The sequence below is a fragment of the Doryrhamphus excisus genome, chromosome 16, assembly GCF_030265055.1.
Source record: "Doryrhamphus excisus isolate RoL2022-K1 chromosome 16, RoL_Dexc_1.0, whole genome shotgun sequence".
Lineage (NCBI taxonomy): Eukaryota > Metazoa > Chordata > Actinopteri > Syngnathiformes > Syngnathidae > Doryrhamphus > Doryrhamphus excisus.
The window spans coordinates 7,602,923-7,621,741 of NC_080481.1; the positions used below are offsets into that span (position 1 = coordinate 7,602,923).

An 18,819-nucleotide genomic window follows, 5' to 3' on the forward strand; every position below is an offset into this window, starting at 1 on the left:
TATTTCAGACAAACAAGTCTAGGGAGCCCCCCCTCCCCCCTGCACCCCATGTAAGTGTCCATACCTCAAAACAGACACGAGTATCAGCACAATGGCTCACATGACATTCATGACACTTAATGGGTGTTTTTTAGCCACAGGGCTGAAAGCAACACCTACTGAGCGCCATATGTGGCCGAGTCAAAGAGGGCCATGGCTCACAATGACTGTTTGACGTGTGAGCGGCCCTGAAACCGGATCTGCGAGCATAAACAAAGATGTGTGTTTATCTAGTCTCACTGGGAGTCTTGTAAGCAGACGTGCAGATGTTTATGAGCTGCTATTTGGAAACAGTGCTTCATCACCACCTCAGATTGAAAGCAAGACCTTCTCTACTGGCCTCAACACTATCAGAAGCACTGACCTACATTTACAACTTACATTCTCGTGTTGGCTCCGTGAAATCGTATTCATTTATTCCCAACAGGATGATTATGCATAGGCTTTCAGACATCAACCAATCAGAGGACGGAAAATTGCTGACATTACTGTACACCTGTTCATCGGCCTTGTGTGGCGAATCAGGAATCTGACTGGTTCAAGAAATGCTTCAATTAGTGTTTAATTAACATGGGCCAGCAGTATTGATTCTGAAGGCCCTGGACAGATTACATTGACATGGCAACGCAAAGCTAGAGACATGCTACAAAATGCATATAATAGACCTTTGTGAATCAGTGAAGAGCATTTTATGGAACAAACACTCGAATTGAAGTTGTGTGTGTGTTCAGGCCAACAGAGAAGACTCTGCAGGCCCTTGTGACTTGCTGCTAAGGTGCCTTTTCTGACAATGACGAGCGTCTGGCTTATGATGCACTAAAATGATCTTCTAGTTTATTATAATCAGATCTCAAGTGAGGACGACGCTTACGTTGACATGAGCAAAGTTTGCTCCACCCCCGCAACGGCGCCTTAAAGTGAACGTCTGTTGACTGCCTGTCTTCCCACATTAGCGGGCCAAAGAATTGAGGACATCTCAAAGCAAGGAGCGGTTTCTGTTTCTGAGTTCACAAGAGGGACGGCGACAAAAATGAGGGCACCTGTCGCGAGACAGACAATCCTCTCAAAGTCTTCCACGACATCCTTCACATATGTGCTCTGCTGTTGCCATGGAAACGCTCAACGCTGCCGGTAACTGCAACCGGTCAGAATCTCGCAACGATGCTATCAATTGTGAGGAGAAACTTGTCGCCTTGGCTTTGTTGCAGCGTGATTCCGCCAGGAGCCAGAAACCAAATTAAAAAGGGAGCGATGAAGACAGGCTGAGTGAAGGAAATCTTATCAGCATCGAGCTTTCTTCGAGGCGCAGCGTCCCCCGAGGGGATGGAGGCGATGTGTTGTCAGTCTTTGCGAGCAGTGAAAGTGGGGCGTAAATATGAAAAGTAAGGCATCCTCTGTGAATAGCATGCCTACCAGACGCTGCAAGATGAAGGCTGCCTGCCAAACGCTGTATGCTTTGTGTGCTCAAACATCACACCGGCCTTTGAATTGTCTTCTTGACACACCGATTAAGGCCATTACGCACCTTGTGTGTGTGGCATCGACCCTGTCTGTGAAGCTTTACAACAAGAGTGACCTCAGCATGTCCCTTTCATTGTCCAGCCCTTGTCTGCAAGTGCAAGTTTGGAATTCATTGTCACTCGCTAATCATCGCTGCCACAAAGACGCAGACGCACGGCTAATGGGCAAGTGTCTCAGCGACAAGCTCTCTGAGCTTCCCGCTGTTTGCTTCGACTAATCCATGCCATTTTAATTGACTTCTGGCCTACAGAAGCCAAATCTTTTGGGGAAGTGTTGATTGCACAATGCCTGGCCTGCAAAGATTTCTCTGGACACTGTTAGCTTTGATTTAAGGAGCATTTTTATTTGCTAAATGGAACACAAGAAACTGTTCATTGTCCTGTGTGTTAATCATAGCAATACAGTGGTACCCTGGTTTTCAGGTCCAACAAAAAACATTCTCTTCCCATCAAACTGAAGTAAATCCAATTCATCCTTTCCAGACGTCCAAAATATTCACAAAAAATAGAGAGAATAATTCTAGTTTTACACACAGAACTCCACACAGAGATGCCCAACTGTCTCCTGACTGTGTGGCCAACATGCTTACCACTGTGCGGCCCAATTGATTATAATTTTAATTTGAACTCTTTCAACACTTTTCCCCCCGTCTTGTGTTCAGCATGCGTGTGCCAATAACAAATGATGTATGGACAGCAAATGGCCCCCAGGCTACACTTTGGACACCCCTGCCATACCAATGTCACTAGCAAAACGTTTCTATTTTTGGAATTATTAATTAATTTGGAGCAAATTTTGGCACCATTGTAAAGGTTCTTGGTACCATCAGCGCAAGCCACAACATTTTAATCAACTCTGAACAACTGTAAAATTGTAAAAAAAAGAAAAAGTCTATTGCCACTTTATTGTGTCACTTCTAGTTAATGAGATACGATAAATACGTATGTTCCATGTTTTGGGGCTTAACTTTATGTGTGCCACAGTGTGTGAGCGTGTGCTATATGTGTGTACATTGCGATCGGGGCTTTTAATCTGTGGTGGTGGCGATGACCCACTTTTGCCACCCCCACCCCCACTCACAAACTCAGCTTTCGGTAGCCAAGGAGACGTTTGACTCTCATCCCTGAATAGGATAATCCATCACTGACACACACAATCTAAAGATGTCATCTTGGTGGTGATGGTGGTGTTGATGGCGGGGGGGGTTAAAGTGAGGACTGCCCTGCAAATTCATCCATCCTGTCATGCATGACTGCATCGTGTACAGACTAAGTAGCAATAAACAATTCTCTCTTGCCTCGTTTACAATACCTGAGTCCTATTGGTATGGGGCTTAAACTACTCACACCTCCTCGCACTCACCCCATCCCCCTCACCAATCTCCCCATCTCGCAATTTATCTGACGAGCCACTAATCCTGCTGGCCCAGATTTGGTCTCCAGTCTGCTCCACATGTTGTTACACCGTCATCCCACGCACAATCCATCCATGCCCCCCACACACACACGTTTGCTCTCTTTCTTACGTCATGTGACGTGGTGGGTCATACCTGTGAGCTACTCAACCTCCTACGCAAGAGGTGCTCTACGCTGTACGTGCAGGAACGAGTCACAGTCGGGGTCATGTATTCATGCTGATGATTTGGGGTCGTACATATTCATATTTATTTGGCCGCGTGGGCTCAAGTGATCGGATCCACAACTCCGAGATGACGCCCGCCTCTGAGTCGAGTGTATCGGTAGGTCGTCATGGCAACAAGTCCTCTGGACGACCACTCATTCCGACACATCAGAGTAGCCATCGGGCTGAGCTTAAATTTGCTCACATGCAAGACAAGAAAAAGACGAGCGGCCTACACAACGCAGCACGTATTAGGATGAGAGGTGGCTGGGTGGGCAGGGGTGATGCATGCAGAGAGGCAAGCTTTGCAGCTACAAGTGAAAGGAAAAAAAAAACACTGTTGTGCTCTCAGACCACCCTCGAATGTAACCAACACGCCCATAAAAGCATCTATTTTGACAGGAGAGGAGGTCATCAAACCAAATGCCTCCCTCACACGGTGCAGCCAAAAATAACACGAGTAACAAAAGCCACCCTAGCGAGGATAAGCGGCATAGAAAATGGATGGACGTGTCTCCATTTTGTCTCTATGTACACAAATACTTTTTGGTAGTAATATTAATTGGGCGTTGCTTTATGTTTGAATCAAAATGAGCTTTTCCGGTTTAAGAATAAGTAGAAATGTATTGAAGGTGAATTTTTGCACCATCCATAGCATTTTCCTATATTGTCTAATGGGCCATCCGACCAGCAAAACAATACATTTTTAAACAAATGTGTACCCCGCAAGTCATGCTGGGTAACTTTCTGTTGGGGGAGTGTGCATGAGGGCTTTGCAGCATGCCTTGCGGGTTAGTAGTAGTAGTGTTTTGCATGCATGTTAGTGTGGTGGGGTACAGTTACATTGTGTGTCGCACCGTGAGTGAGGTACTGTAAAGATTCGGCTTGATAAGCTCCTGTTGGTCTGTGATGTGTGAGTAAGGGTGTGAACATCAAGCTGAATCACTGCATACGTAGAACACCTCCTCTAGCAAGCTGAAGTCTGGCTACTTTCTGCAAATCAACCGATGTCGTGAAAAAGAGATGGGTTGTGCAGATGATAACGAATATGCCGGATAACCCAAACTTGTGGGTTACATTGCGTCCCATGCTGAAACAATGACTCTGTTTAAAAGGCTTTCTTGTTCTTCTTGCTCATGTGTGATGGCCGTTGGATCCAGCATCTGTTCTGCTGCTTCCGTGCACTGCAGGCAATCCTCAAGAGAGGATGCTGGAGTACTTACACGCTGCCAAGAGCACAAAGGGCATTCACAAAGGGGTCGCGTGGGTTGAGGAAACAGGCGATGGATAGAATGTGATGACAGGAAAAGCAAGGATGATGGTAAACGTGATGGGGTGAAAATACACTTTGGGTGAAGAGGCTAAATGATACGATGGCCCATGGTGATAAATCTACTCTCCAGTCTGTTCTTTACCTCACGTTGGCCTGAAGGCCATAAACGGCCAGGCTGCGTTATTGAAACCAGATGTGACCAACGTGAGACAAAGACAGCACTTGTGTGTGTGTGTGTATGTTTCTGTGTTTGAGTCAAATCACACAACAATAATAAATAATTGTTCTGTGCAATTCAAGCTGAGACAAACCCGCCTAATCCACTGCCAAGCAAGCAGATCATTCGTTGGAAATCCAATCAGCATCCACTCTTACACGAGCAGCTGAGGATGAGGTGATGCGAACACGCTATCATATTGTGTCCTGCGTGTTTAAAAAAAAACCTTGTGGTGTTCGTGAGCATGAAAGATTTGTAGCATCCATAGAGCTCCTAAACTGCATTTCATTGTTGTATTTAATAACAATGACAATGTGTCAGTGCAAAAAAAGTAGAAAGTGCAAACAGTAATGCAAGAAGAGGAAAAAAAGACAAACCACCTCAAAAATATAAATGTAAAGAGAATTGGTGAGTTATCCATGCGCATGCGCATTGACAGAAAAAGTTTTGCCATTTTCCGAACCGTGATTATGAACCAAAAAAAAAAAACAACAAACAGGTTTAGTGTTTAGTGAGACGGCGAAAGCAAGCAGCCCGAGTGGGTTTTCTTTTCCTTTAAGCCTTTAAACTGATTAACAGAGATGCACAATACAGTAGTCAGGCACGGCGCATTACGCAGCGCGCGCACACCAGCGCAGCCAACACTGAACACCGAAGCGCGCGCACGTAGCCAGGGGAAATGAGACGCTAATCTGAAAATGGCCTGATTCATTTGAAAGAATAAAGTCATTTAGTGATTCACTTACCCATCTTTGGATGAAATGGTGACAGAATACTCCAAATGAAGGCCACAGGTTGTGTGTTGGGGTGCTGGGGTTGAGTGGAGGTTATCAATTGGACGTTTTGGGACGATGGGGCGGGGCGTGTGACGTCATGTTCGTCACTCGAATTAGCAAAACCTCGAGCATGCATTTTAGCCTGACTTTTCACTGAAAAAGACTTTTGCAACCCCTCGTTTATCGCGGTTCCAGGCCTAACAGTGATAAGTGAATTTCCGCGACATAGTATTCCTTCTTTATGACTCAGATATTTTAGTAGTTCGAGTAGTTAGATCTGTTTACCACCTTCTGAACCTCTAGAGTGAAATAATAGCCATGGGGGCTATTGTTGCATCAATGCAATGTAATGCTAAATTACTGGCAACTAGTAACCATTCATTCATTCATTCATTCATTCATTTTCTACCGCTTTTTCCTCACGAGGGTCGCGGGGGTGCTGGAGCCTATCCCAGCTGTCTTTGGGCGAGAGGCGGGGTACAGCCTGGACTGGTCGCCAGCCAATCACAGGGCACATATAGACAAACAACCATTCACACTCACATTCATACCTATGGACAATTTGGAGTCGCCAATTAACCTAGCATGTTTTTGGAATGTGGGAGGAAACCGGAGTACCCAGAGAAAACCCACGCATGCACGGGGAGAACATGCAAACTCCACACAGAGATGGCAGAGGGTGGAATTGAACCCTGGTCTCCTAGCTGTGAGGTCTGCCGTTGTGCCGCCCACGCATGCACGGGGAGAACATACAAACTCCACACAGAGATGGCCGAGGGTGGAACCTAGTGACCAGTGTAAAATATTACATATCACATAATGCCTTTGAATGCATCCTCAGAATGCCTTGTATTATTTTATTTAGCCACTTGTATGCTCAATTTAGGCCAATATGTAAAATTACTTAAATATATAAATATTTATATATATAATATATATATTTTTTTACTAATAGGCCATAGTTCACAAAAGTTATCAATCTTCTCTATTCTCAAGCGACAATAGGCTATACTTTAAAGTAGCCTGTGTACAGCTTGTCTGTTCTTTACCAGGATTGTGTCTTGCCTACACGTGTGGTCTGAGGCTATAGGAGTAGTGCTGAGGGAACAAGGAACGCCAATGTGTACTGTGACATTTCATGGAGAAGATGGCATTGTTAGATGTCCATAGTGCTCACACAAAACATTACCACAATTTTCAATCTCATTCTAGACGTTACTAGCAGAAATATCTGGTTAACTAATCCAGTAACAACCTCTGGCCACAACATGCCATTAAAAACATCTGGAAGTCCAATGCTAACTTTATTAGGAAGACAAGACGGTCAAAGGCAGATAGTTGACAGAGGCGTTTCAAAGCCACAACAAGGCGCTGCTGCTGGCGCTTGTTTGAATGTGGGTTTTCGGAGTCAGCCATGCAGGATGGCTTTTTGTGTGTTTGAACTGAGTTGACATTAGAGGAACTATTGCACCATGAAACATTGGCCAGCTGGGGGACACAAACAAAAACATGCAGGCAGACTTCGTCCCTCATCACCTGTGAGAAACATCACAGCATTAAGTCTGCTGAAACGACTCTCATTCGGCAGTGCACACATTGTCCCCTCCATGTATACAAGCCTGCCTGACAGTATACAGTATGTGATGCTAAAGTTTGAGAGGGATGACGGGCCAGTATTTGGGCTGCTTGAGGTCACAGTTCCTATCAAATGTGAGCTGCATGGCTGCCTCCATGGCCAGGATCTTGGCAGCATCCTCGCCATACAGCTTCTTCATCTCAGCCCCACGCCTCTCGCCTGGCCGCTCGGAGGGCGGGGCCACACTGGTTCGCCAGGATACACTGCGCAGGTCCTGGTCGGCCGGGACGTAGGTGTCGTGTTGCTCAGCTTCAATTTGCTGCTGTATCCCTGTATGAGATAAAAAAAAAACATTGGGGTGAAAAAAGGACAACTCCATGATGATGTTAAAGAAGAACCACGCATCCACTCACTTAACTCCTCTCTGTGTTTCTCTGTCTGGGCAAAATACTGCCGAAGCTCATCGCTGATCTCCATGTTGCTGACGTCGCATTCAATCTCACTGTCTGAGCTGCTCTCCTCTTCTTCACTGTCACTTTCGCTGGCGTGCCAGTCAGCATAGCGCTTTCGGCTGCCGGGATGCTGCCGTTGGCGGTGGATGGGGCCGTAAGCCGCCTCTAGGGCCTTCTGGTAAGCTCGCCTGTGCCTCTGATGCCAGGCCATAGCCTGCTGGTAGTGCTGCCAGTATCGACTGTACACAGGGCTGGATAACCAGGACATCTGAGTGCTTACGTCCTCCTGCTGAGGGGAAGAAAGTTCAGTTTCATCCTGAGTGTAAATATTTCCACCCATGGTCGCTGAGGTCACGTTGACTAGGATTTACATGACAGAAAAAACTTAGCACATGGATGCATTAACCCTTCCCTTACGTGTTGATAGTTATCGGGTACCTCTGCTGTACGTACCATGTCTGTCTGCTGACAGCATCCACACGAATCGAGAGGGGAAACGAATGGAAAAATATAAACAACAACCGAACGAAGAACGGAATTAAGGCTAATTGACCCAAATTAGCTATCAGTCTCGTTAGCATCGCTAGGACAATGACAGAAGTGACACATGCTAACAATCGATGCTAACATCTTCCTAGGAAAAAGAAGCACAAGCTCTTTTGCGCCACATAAACGACTTAAACTTTTACCTGGAGACTAGGAATACATCCAAATACACGTGACCTTAAAAGCTGCGGAGGTCTTCGTTGAAGTATTCACATTTTAGAAACACATTTCAGCTCGGCTCCTAACTCGCCATACGACAACATTTCCCAGCAGCCTCTGCGGCATGGCAACACAACATTTCATTGGCGCCCTCCAGTGGCCATTCAGCGAACACGCAAAGCAGGACACTGAAGGATATATTTTAGTGATTTGCCATTCATTCTTGTTATCTTTTATAATATTATGTCAATAATGGTGACTTAAAAGTGAGCTGGGTGTAAGACAATGTTATGTCAGAACAACTTTACATATACTGTCCTGTATTTTCTTCACAGCCTTTACTGGAACATAACAAGGCTGGGTGCACCCAGTGTCATGACACTGCCAATTTTAGTATCGCTCTGATACAAACTAAATACAGGGCCAGTATTGTCGATACCAAGATTATTGAATGTTTTTGTGATTTTTGCTTTTTTTGTTCATTGTAATTACAATTAGAATAAAACACAAAACAACGATTTTAGGTGAAAAAATATTTGAAGTAATTATTAAACACAACAATAAAAAATAACAGTATACAACAGCGTAACAATACTTGTTTCTCTTTTACAAGAGGAAGTTTATTAGGTTTTTTCCAGTTGATTTTTGTCCACATTGTCTATTTTCTGCAATGCACAACATTGAAATCATGTGATATGTAGTATGACGGGCAAGGGCATTTTTGGAAAAGGGAAACAGAACAGAAACATTGGAGTGCTGCGATAACATGACCAAATATCTGGGTCATGCCGTGGCTCCAGGCTTCACAGCTTTCAGAGGAAATGCAAAGAGACAGATATGCTTCCACAAAAGAGACTACAGTACTGCACTGTGTGCAGTCAATGCTAGCAGTAAAAACGGCAGAGCAAACTGTTGCAGCTGATTAAAACCGGTGTTTGGCTTTCGGGTGATACTGATCCGTGAATGGACCAATAAATATCCTGGTTGCTTGGAATTGCTATCACACACTTTGGCATCATGAGACCAAGACCGCGCCCATAATTAATTGACAGTAGCAGGATGTTCATTTCCCAGAAGTCAGCAACAACATTCAAAAACTCTGTGCTCTATGACAGAGTATTCAGGCCACATTGAAGAAAAACAAACCTGAGATTTTGAGAATAAAGTTGAAAATTTAGGAGCGTAAAGTTACGTTAACAGGATGTAAATACATAAAACAGAGTCTGGTTATGTGTTGGCATCAAGAAAAATGGACTGAAAAAGATTTGTGGCAGTGAGACTTTTACTAGTCAAGCATATACAATGTTTTTTTTTCCTTTTTGGTAGGCTTGGTTAGTGATTGTTTTGTTTTGTTGACAAGTTCATTACTGCATGTAACCACTGTCATTGCTATCCCCACTTCCACTAAATAAGAGAACTAGGGTAGGCGAGACATGGGTGTGGGAGGGTGGGGTCTATCCATCCCAACAGACTCAGTCCCGTCTTTTTAATGCAACACAGCATAGGACAACACACATGATTAACTCAAGTTAAGGTGAGGGCTTGCTGACTGGGGCTGCTGCCCACTCTCAACTGGCCCACTCTACACCCTGGCTTTTTAATGTATGACACTATAGGGAGGGGAAAGAGGAAGGGGTAAAAAAAAATAAAGGCAGTGGAAGTGAAAAACACTGTAGTGGGGATAGCAGTGACAATTGGAAAGTAGTAAGATTCAAGTGCGATTATTTAATTTGAGGTATTTTTAAGAATATTTTTCTTTTATTTTCAATCTCACTGAAACAATACCAACATTGATGTTTTTCTCTCCAAGTTAGCTTGTGATGCCATGTAGTGACTGTGTAATTGGGGTGGTTTCTTTCCTTCTTTTGTACCGGACTATGTAAGATAGAATGACTAATAATAAACTGGTGGCTCTTGGCACATGGTTGGGTGCCTTGAGCTGGGTGAGGGTGGTTGGCTATGGGTTTTTTTTCTCTGTGTGGATAAGGAATAAAATATGTTGGGATGAGCTTGGAATCTGGGTGGTTAGGGGGGTGAGACTACAAAAGTTTTGACTTCTTCCCACTCCCTTTCGAACATGTGTACGTTTATATATACATATGTATTTTATTTGTATTGATTTCGGTTGGTTTGTTGTGCTTTGGATATTTTTTTATGTTCGAAATGAACTAAATTAAAGTCAAAGGTACGTAATTCTCCGCTTTTCTCTGTTCCCACTTGTAATTAGTATATATAGCTGCACGTATTCCCCAATAGGTTTCGCTCTGACTTCGCTCAGTGCGTTTAAATCCACAAAAACAAAACCGAAAGCATTTCTTTTGAGCAGGCTGAAGATGTGGCGGCGGACTGTGCTCGTCTCTGCGCTGCTGCTCAAAGGTGCGTGAGTATGTCGCACGACACGCACAACATCCCCTGCTGTGCATATGGAGGAATGATTGCACCGTGCGCTGTTGGCACCCGGGACTGCATTACAAACTAACCCTGTACCCCTGCCTTGTTTGCCAGCTGCCAGTCTGCAGATCACCGGTTATGGTGACACAACGGCTGACTACGGCGAGGACGCACACTACAAGTGCGAGCTGCGCAACCAGACAGGTGGGTTGAGCAGATCAGCTGTTATAGTACAGTAGCAGGCAACCATATGTGTAATACTTACGTCGCCTAGCAACTGTTACCACGCACCCAAAAGCCTAGTAGGGAAAACGTATAATTACAATGCACCAACAAAAGGAAGACCACCCGGCTGAACTAAATGCAACAATCAACAAATTACTAACAGGTGAGCGTAGGAGAGAAACTAAAAGTGACGGAAAACAGGACAGACCAACACAGTAAATAATACAAAATAAGAGCATGAAAGCAGGAACTAAGGTTGAAAAACAAAACTGACACACAGGCAACGATGCAGATTGTGACATTAAAGCAACTTTAAGTTAAATGTTTGGAAATGCCAGCCAGGCGAGGCCGCAGGCAGTTGCTGTGTACACAACAATAAGCACAACATCCTTGAGGTGTGGAAATGTCATGGCATGATTAGTGTCCGTTGACAAAATTATGAAAAACTTTACTGATCATATGTCTGGTTTTCAAAAATACATCAAATGTTGCTACTTCATGATTGAATTATTAGTCAATAATAGCAACTCTTAAGCATTTTCAAGCATAAAATTGGCTAAATGAACTCAAATTCATATAAGACGTGTTCAAAATGATGTGGAATATTCTACACTGGTCACCAGGTGTCAGTAATGTTACTGTAATGGTCGGTGAGACACACAAGCACCAGCGATAGTCTTTTCCTGCAGGTTTGAATGATCAGGGGCTACTGTTACTGCAGTAACCCACGCCAAGCTAAAACACAACTCTGAACCCTCAAAGTCGCTTCCTGTCTGCCCAGCATTCAGCTCCTCCAGGCAATAAAAATGCTGATAATAATAATAATAATAATCCAAGGTCCTGTCTGCTATATTTGGGTAAACTGTGTGTAAAGGTGACTATAGGGGTGTTAGTTTATGTCTAGAGGGCTCTAATAAAGTCTAAAATTTTGTAAATATTCAATTCATAAGCATGGAATCCTACTTCTGCACTTCCACTTTCACACATACGGCCACACATTGTCAGCCCTGATTATGACATGCATTTATTACAAAAATGCTTTAAACTAGCATGGCATTCATGAAGTGCACACTTTTTCCTGCCATGCTTCCAGGTTTGCATATGACTTCATTTGGTAGTAATATTACACCTGCAGCCTTATATGTACATAAATTCGGTGAGAACTAAATGGTTTAACACAGCTGTTGCGTGCAAAGACAAAAACGAAAGCAGTTATTGCAAATGACATTTATACAAGGCTGCACGGCGGACAAGTGGTTAGCATGCAGCCCTCACAGCTAGGAGACCCGAGTTCAATTCCACCCGCCATCTCTGTGTGGAGTTTGCATGTTCTCCCCATGCATGCATGGGTTTTCTCCGGGTACTCCGGTTTCCTCCCACATTCCAAAAAAAACCCATACAAGGTTAATTGGTGACTCCAAATTGTCCATCGGTATGATTGTGAGTGTGAATGGTTGTTTGTCGATATGTGCCCTGTGATTGGCTGGCAACCAGTCCAGGGTGCCTCTCGCCCAAAGACAGCTGGGATAGGCTCCAGCACCCTTCGCGACCTTCGTGAGGATAAGCGGTAGAAAATGAATGAAAATGTTTACAATCCAAATACGGAACTTCAATAAAATTCCAGGCTGCGGATGAACTCCAGTTGTTTTTGGAATACACAGGATACATTTTGAGCTGATTCCTAAATGGCCTCTTGGCATCACCTCAGGCGTGCGTCAGGTCACGTGGCAAAGGCGCCTGCAGGACCATACTATCGAGAACGTAGCGTCTTACAGCAAGTGGCACGGCCAACAGATCAATCAGCCCTACCAGGGGAAGGTGATGCTCTCCGAGACGTCCCTCAGCTCTGCGTCCATCACCCTAAAGAACCTGACATGGGAGGATGAGAGCTGTTATATCTGCCTGTTCAACGTCTACCCGGAAGGGTCCAAGAAAAAGCAGACCTGCCTCAGTGTGCAAGGTAAAAATGATCACACTCTCAGAGGAAGCCCTCACATGTTTGGTAAACCATTTTACCAGCGTGATTTTCCTACTTCTTGGTAGGAATATCTGAAGTGCAAACAAAGGTGTACCGTCCCAGCGGTGGCCTGGTAGACAGAACCATGCCGGTTATGTTCAGTTGCTCTGCAACCGGGAAACCAGAACCCACCATCCACTGGCTCTTCTCGCAAGGCGATACCAGTTTGCACCAGCCGGTGGTTGCCACGGTAGCCAACGGCGACCATACGTTTACCAGCAGTAGTAATGTCACCTTGATTGTCTCCAGAGGCTGGAAGGGACATGCCGACTGCGTGGTGAACAGCGGGAGTCAGGGACAGAGGATAAAGAGGATCCCCTTTTCCTGGGATGCTGACCTGGAGGAGGGAGGGACAGGTAAGCATGGCATTTTAAAACTGGAATCAAAGTGAAGTGAAGTCTAATTTGAAAGGCATGATAAATATTGTCTTTAGAAAATAGTTTCACTTTCACATCCCTTCTCCAGTAGAAAAACAAGTTAGCCAATCTAGGCATGTCCAAAATGTATTTGCGTCCTGAAGCTGTTTTTTTATTGGGTGGAGGTAGAGGTATTCTAAAAATAGAATGACTTATTACTTTGTTTGTTTGTAAAACCGCTCTGTCAAAGTGTGCTGTATTTCTGCAGGTGGAATACTGTCCCAAACTGACCTGGTTCTTCTCACTCTTGGTGTTGTTGCTGTGATGGCACTCATATTAATGGTTGTGATAGGTGTGAAGATACGAAAAAGGTGAGATGTTAAGATGATAGCTCGAAATCGAACTCGTTTGATGTAACAGGCTGTGAGATACTAGTGCTCAGCTGACGTGTTATCAATCCACCGTAACGTAGAAATGCTAGAAACAGCATAGAAACAATATACAGTGGTGTGAAAATGTGTTTTCCCCCTTTCTGAAACCTACATGGCTCTGTGTGAAAAAGTGAAAAAGATAATTTAACTGAAATTAATTGAAAACTATCACTTTTACCTGCTTGTTTTTCCTCTTTGCAGGGAGAAAGAGTACAGAAAAACACCAAATGTTCAAATTGAAGTTGAATAGATTAAAAGAGGAGGAATGTGCGGAGTTCACTTGCTTTTCGTCTCATCTATACAGCCATATACACACTCTTAAAAATGCTGGGTTATTTTTTTGACCCAATCGCTGGGTTGAGCCTGTTGGGTCATTTAATTGGGTTATTTTTATTGAGTTGGGTATTCTGAGAACCCAATTCGCTGGGTTATCTCTGTTGGGTGCTGAGTTATTTGCTGCTGGGTTGTGATTTCCATTATATTGTGCTGGGTTATTTTGGACAACCCAAAGCGTTGGGTAGAATTTTGAACACGCGCAACAAAGCCCCGCCCACAAACTTACTTCGTTCGGACCCCACATTTCATCTGAGGAGACCAATTTCAGCACGGAGCAAGGTTTGTTACATGCCCACTATTGTTTTACCGTAGAATTGACTTTATATTATTATATAAAGCTTCATAAACTTGTTAAAATGTAAGTTCGTGAAGCACTGTTGAGTACTAGCTTCAGGAATGGATCGGTAACCTTAGCAAACTTCCATTCCCTCCAAAAGTGGCAAGCGAACACATTCGCTGGCGAGCTATGGAGGAACCAAACTATGTTGTTGAAGTTACAAGAGACGTGCACTATGTGTGATAGTTATGAGGACAACGTCAGTTATCTCGTCAATTTGCCATTTTATGTGATATCAAGTTAAAGAATCTCGTGAATTAATACGAGCGTGCTGATGAACCGGTGTTTTTTTTTAAGCTAGACTGCTGCATGCTAGCGGGCTTCCGTTAGCCACCGATAGTCCACTGTATACTTAGCAGTTTCAACTAGTTTGGGCGCGAATTCGACGACAGTTTTGTAAGTCGCATATAAATGTAGAGAATGCGTTTGGACTACTGAATCTTATTTCATTTCATGGTATGTTTGTTCTTATGGACCCTCTTTGTGATGTTTCAGTTCGCTGAAAAGCATCTATGGATGAGTTTATCAGTTCCAAATTGACTGAGAGGCAGCTACCAGGGCTGATTGAAAGGTAAGTCATCTTCATGCCTTCATTTTATGGGTATTGTTTTACAGTAGCTACTGTGCCTACTATATGTTCTATACATAAGAAATGGCGGTGGGTCAGTCACCGTAGCTTGTACCAATACCCAAAATTTGATTTGATTTTGATTGTGATCCATCTTGTGATTCCAATATATATTGCTGTTATAGTCAAAAAGACAAACTGACAAACCCTCTATGGTACACATTATGATCCCAATTGGTAAAAAAATGTTTGGGGTGTGTTTTTGTGTTTTAAAATAGACCAAGTAAACATAATCGAGACATTTTCTTAATATTATGTTAGGGTTGATTGCAATACAACAACACTGCACAGTAGTGGAACATATTGAAAACAAGACAGTTTTATCTAAAATTGTAATATTATATTATATTATTTAAAACTCATGTTCTCAACAATCTGGTAATGACACCCATAATTGTCCTACAGATGCCAGGGGAGAAGTCGCCCTGACGCTTCTGCCCATCCTGCTCCCTCCGCCTGTGTTTAAAAAGGGCAGGAAATTGGTCCGGGCGAGTATTCAGGAGGTGAAGAGAGCCTTCCTCGATGTTAAGCCCGTAAGTAATTTACCTTTCAATAGAAATTAAAATGTAAATGAATTGTGAAATGACTCCAGTTGTTCTTTTACACAGTTTTAAAGAAGGACTCTTTTTATGAGGAGCTACTTGAAAAGATTGTATTTCGTGGAATGTGTGACAACGTAACATTTGGCTGTGTTTCTCATTTCATGAAGCACTATTCTTACAAGTTGTAACTTGGTGTAAGTTGTTACTCCATAGTGATGTGTGACATGTAAACCACAGACCAAACATAAGACTGGCCAAACCCCCTGAATAAATTGTTGAACAACACGCCATTGAATTTACAGGTGTCATACTTCTCCCTGTAGAATATATATTGAAATAGCTTCAGTAGAGAGCTGATGACAATTGCTCTGCACTGCTAGAAATACTTACAAAATACTTACCTTTTTTTCTTTTCTCATCGTAGGTCGGAGCTAACATGGTGGAATACTTGCAGCAGGCAGAATCGCCTACCCATTTGTGCTGCTGCTCACAGAGCCTCTTGTTCTATGTATATATCACTCTCTCATAGCTGTCCCCTCACCCGTTCTTAAAATGTTATTTTTTTGTACATAATTTGTTCATATGTGAAGGAAATGTTGTGAGTTGTTATATTTGTATGTTCTGGAAATGTTGAATTTTAATAAATATTTTATTGTTACATTGGTGTCATTATCATTGTAATATATTATTAATAGTATTAGCATACAATAAAAATAAATAAATAATATTTAAAATATATATATAAATATATATGGTATATTGGCAACCCAACTTGCTGGGTTGAAATAACCCAGCCGTGTAGTTAATATGAACCCAGCGTTGGGTCATTTGAACAACCCAATGTACAACCCAATTGTTGGGTTAAGAGAACCAACCCAACTTGTTGGGTTAAAATAACCCAACGCGAGGTTGGTCCTATATTTAACCAGCGTTGGGTTGAAAAACAACCCAGATTGGGTTGTTTTTAACCCAGCATTTTTAAGAGTGCATATAAACCTAGCAGCAAAATGCAGCAGATACATAATAGGAAGGTTCATTGTGCAGAATGTTCTATAAGTGTTTGCAAGTATGTTTCCTTTTTTCAAGACTGCACAAATGCATCTTATTTTGGGGATTGTGAGTAGGTTTAGTGATTTTGTGCAGAAGGACGTGTGGGTATAAGGCTGAGGATGGGGGGGTGGAGTGGGGGGTGGCCAAGTGGTGAGCATAGCCAGCAGATTGGGGACTCAATTTAAGTGAGTTGTAGTGCCACCTCGTATTTATTAATATAGTTATTTATGTTCACGTAACTGTGTGGGTGTCAGGGGGTCTGCTCTTGAGTGGTTTAGGTCGTACCTGTCAGGGAGATGCCTTGCCGTGGGACTTGGGGGATCTTACTCCTCCACTGCTCCGCTTGACTGTGGAGTTCCGCAAGGATCAATTCTTGGGCCCATTTTATTTGCCCTCTACCTGGTCCCACTTGGCGCAGTACTTAAAAAGCATGGCATCTCCTATCACTTGTATGCGGACGACTGCCAGCTGTACTTGCCACTCGCAAAAAATAATCATGCCCCCCTGACACCCCTTCTTGAGTGCTTAAGGGATGTCAAGGCCTGGTTGGCTCACAACATTTTAATGCTTAACGAGGAGAAGACCGAAGCTATCCTCCTCAACTATAAAGGCCCCCCTATAGACTTCGGTCCCCTCCAAAACAACATTCGTCCCTCAGCCACCAGCCTTGGCGTCATAATAGACAGTGATTTTAAACTCAACAAACAAATTAATGCAGTTATAAAATCCTGTTTTTATCATCTTCGGCTTTTATCTAAAATTAAATCTTTTTTATCTTTGCAACAGTTTGAGCAAGTCATGCACGCTTTTATTTCATCACGTCTGGACTACTGTAATGCACTTTACTCTGGAATTAGCCAAAAGTCTCTCTCCCGCTTACAGTTAGTCCAGAACTCTGCGGCACGGCTTTTAACAGGAACCAAAAAGGGGGAGCACATCACCCCAATTCTGGCCTCCCTTCATTGGTTGCCTGTTCGTTTTAGGATTGATTTTAAGATTTTATTGTTTGTTTTTAAGGCGTTGAATGGGCTGGCCCCCAAATACATCTCGGACCTCATCCAAGTTTACTCTCCAGCTCGATCACTGAGGTCCGAGGGCCAACTCCAACTTGTGGTGCCCAAGACGAGACTTAAGACCAGGGGGGACCGAGCCTTTTCTGTGGTCGGCCCCAAACTATGGAACTCTCTGCCCTCCCAAGTAAAAAAGGCCCCCAATATCGAAAGCTTTAAGTCTCGTCTTAAAACCCACTTTTATTCTCTGGCTTTTAACTCAGAGTGAGTCGTATGGTCCTGTGTCTTTTAGTTCTTTGTTTTTATTGTAATTGGTTCTATTTTTTATACTTTTATTGCTTTGTTTCTTGTTTTTAATATTTTAATATCATGCATTTTATTATTTTATTTCTTAAATGCTCTTTTAGTTTTGGATTATTACTTTTTATTTTTACTCGTCTGTGCAGCACTTTGGAAACTCTGTTTATAAAATGTGCTATATAAATAAAGTGGATTGGATTGGATTGGACGTAATAGGACCTGCTCACCTAGTTTTTGAAAATGTATGTAATTGTTCTACATCTTTAGTTAAGTTATTAAAATATATTAAAATATTCATTCATTCATTTTCTACCGCTTTTCCTCACGAGGGTCGCGGGGGGTGCTGGAGCCTATCCCAGCTGTCTTCGGGCGTAAGGCGGGGTACACCCTAGACTGGTCGCCAGCCAATCACAGGGCACATATAGACAAACTCACAAATTCACACTCACATTCATACCTATGGACAATTTGGAGTCACCGATGGGAGGAAACCGGAGTACCCGGAGAAAACCCACACATGCACGGGGAGAACATGCAAACTCCACACAGAGGTGCCCGAGGGTGGGATTGAAGCCTGGTCTCCTAGCTGTGAGGTCTGCGCGCTAACCCCTAGACCACCGTGCCGCCCATATTAAAATATTAAAATTATTAAAGTTATTAAAAATAACACACAGCAGCATCTGGCTTGGCTTACATTTGAATACTCAGCAGAACTCACAATTGGGATGCCTACTACCATGTACAGCACAGTAGTACGGCACAATTCGATAGATAGATTCATATACAGAGCAGCCTTGACCCATCCAATATGGCGGCGAAGTTGACACATCGCAGCAGTGGACAAACCCACTCAATGCGGCGTCTATCCGGTGATTTTAAGTTATTTTCTCGTTTATACGATCACACACATACTAATATACTTGGTGGGTAGGAACCAAAGACAGTCACGTTGTTTTTGATGCCTAGAGACGCTTTATGAAGGTAAGTACATTGACGTTGGTTCTTTTGCAGCACAGC

The 18,819-nt window shown here is 43.3% G+C and overlaps 2 protein-coding genes across 10 annotated transcripts in view; one reads left to right on the plus strand and one right to left on the minus strand.

Moving 5' to 3' along the window:
• Positions 1–17,972, plus strand: part of LOC131104304 (OX-2 membrane glycoprotein-like) — a 34,046-nt gene extending 16,074 nt beyond the window's left edge. The window contains exons 3-11 of one of the 3 annotated variants that reach the window (XR_009119762.1): positions 10,506–10,555; positions 10,685–10,774; positions 12,504–12,755; positions 12,839–13,168; positions 13,437–13,539; positions 13,801–14,214; positions 14,768–14,843; positions 15,306–15,433; positions 15,867–17,972. Coding sequence is in view for 1 of the 3 variants with exons in the window: in XM_058051331.1 (XP_057907314.1) it covers positions 10,513–10,555; positions 10,685–10,774; positions 12,504–12,755; positions 12,839–13,168; positions 13,437–13,539; positions 13,801–13,849 (867 nt within the window). In the remaining 2 variants the exon portion in view is untranslated. Of the gene's footprint in view, positions 1–10,505; positions 10,556–10,684; positions 10,775–12,503; positions 12,756–12,838; positions 13,169–13,436; positions 13,540–13,800; positions 15,834–15,866 lie in introns of those variants that run through there. The other 2 variants (XR_009119763.1, XM_058051331.1) reach the window with 2 other exon arrangements.
• On the minus strand, positions 6,738–8,386 carry gemin8 (gem (nuclear organelle) associated protein 8). 7 transcript variants are annotated; one of them, XM_058051332.1, is made up of 4 exons: positions 8,271–8,386; positions 7,928–7,959; positions 7,436–7,763; positions 6,738–7,352 (listed from the first exon to the last, which is right to left on the minus strand). In XM_058051332.1, the coding sequence occupies exons 1-4, from the start codon at positions 8,281–8,283 to the stop codon at positions 7,093–7,095; spliced, it is 633 nt and encodes a 210-aa protein (XP_057907315.1). In that variant the 5' UTR covers positions 8,284–8,386; the 3' UTR covers positions 6,738–7,092. The 7 variants fall into 7 exon arrangements, with proteins under 7 accessions (XP_057907315.1, XP_057907316.1, XP_057907317.1 ...); XM_058051333.1 differs by having other exon boundaries at positions 7,436–7,760; positions 8,271–8,317; XM_058051334.1 differs by having other exon boundaries at positions 8,164–8,281.
• Positions 17,973–18,819: the final 847 nt, after the last annotated feature.

Bases quoted from the DNA above. Each gene is read 5' to 3' on its own strand.
- gemin8 (XM_058051332.1), bottom strand. The intron at 7,764-7,927 runs GTACGTACAGCA...TCTTCCCCTCAG, and splicing joins GCTGTCAGCAGACAGACATG to CAGGAGGACGTAAGCACTCA. The intron at 7,353-7,435 runs GTGAGTGGATGC...TATCTCATACAG, and splicing joins GAAACACAGAGAGGAGTTAA to GGATACAGCAGCAAATTGAA.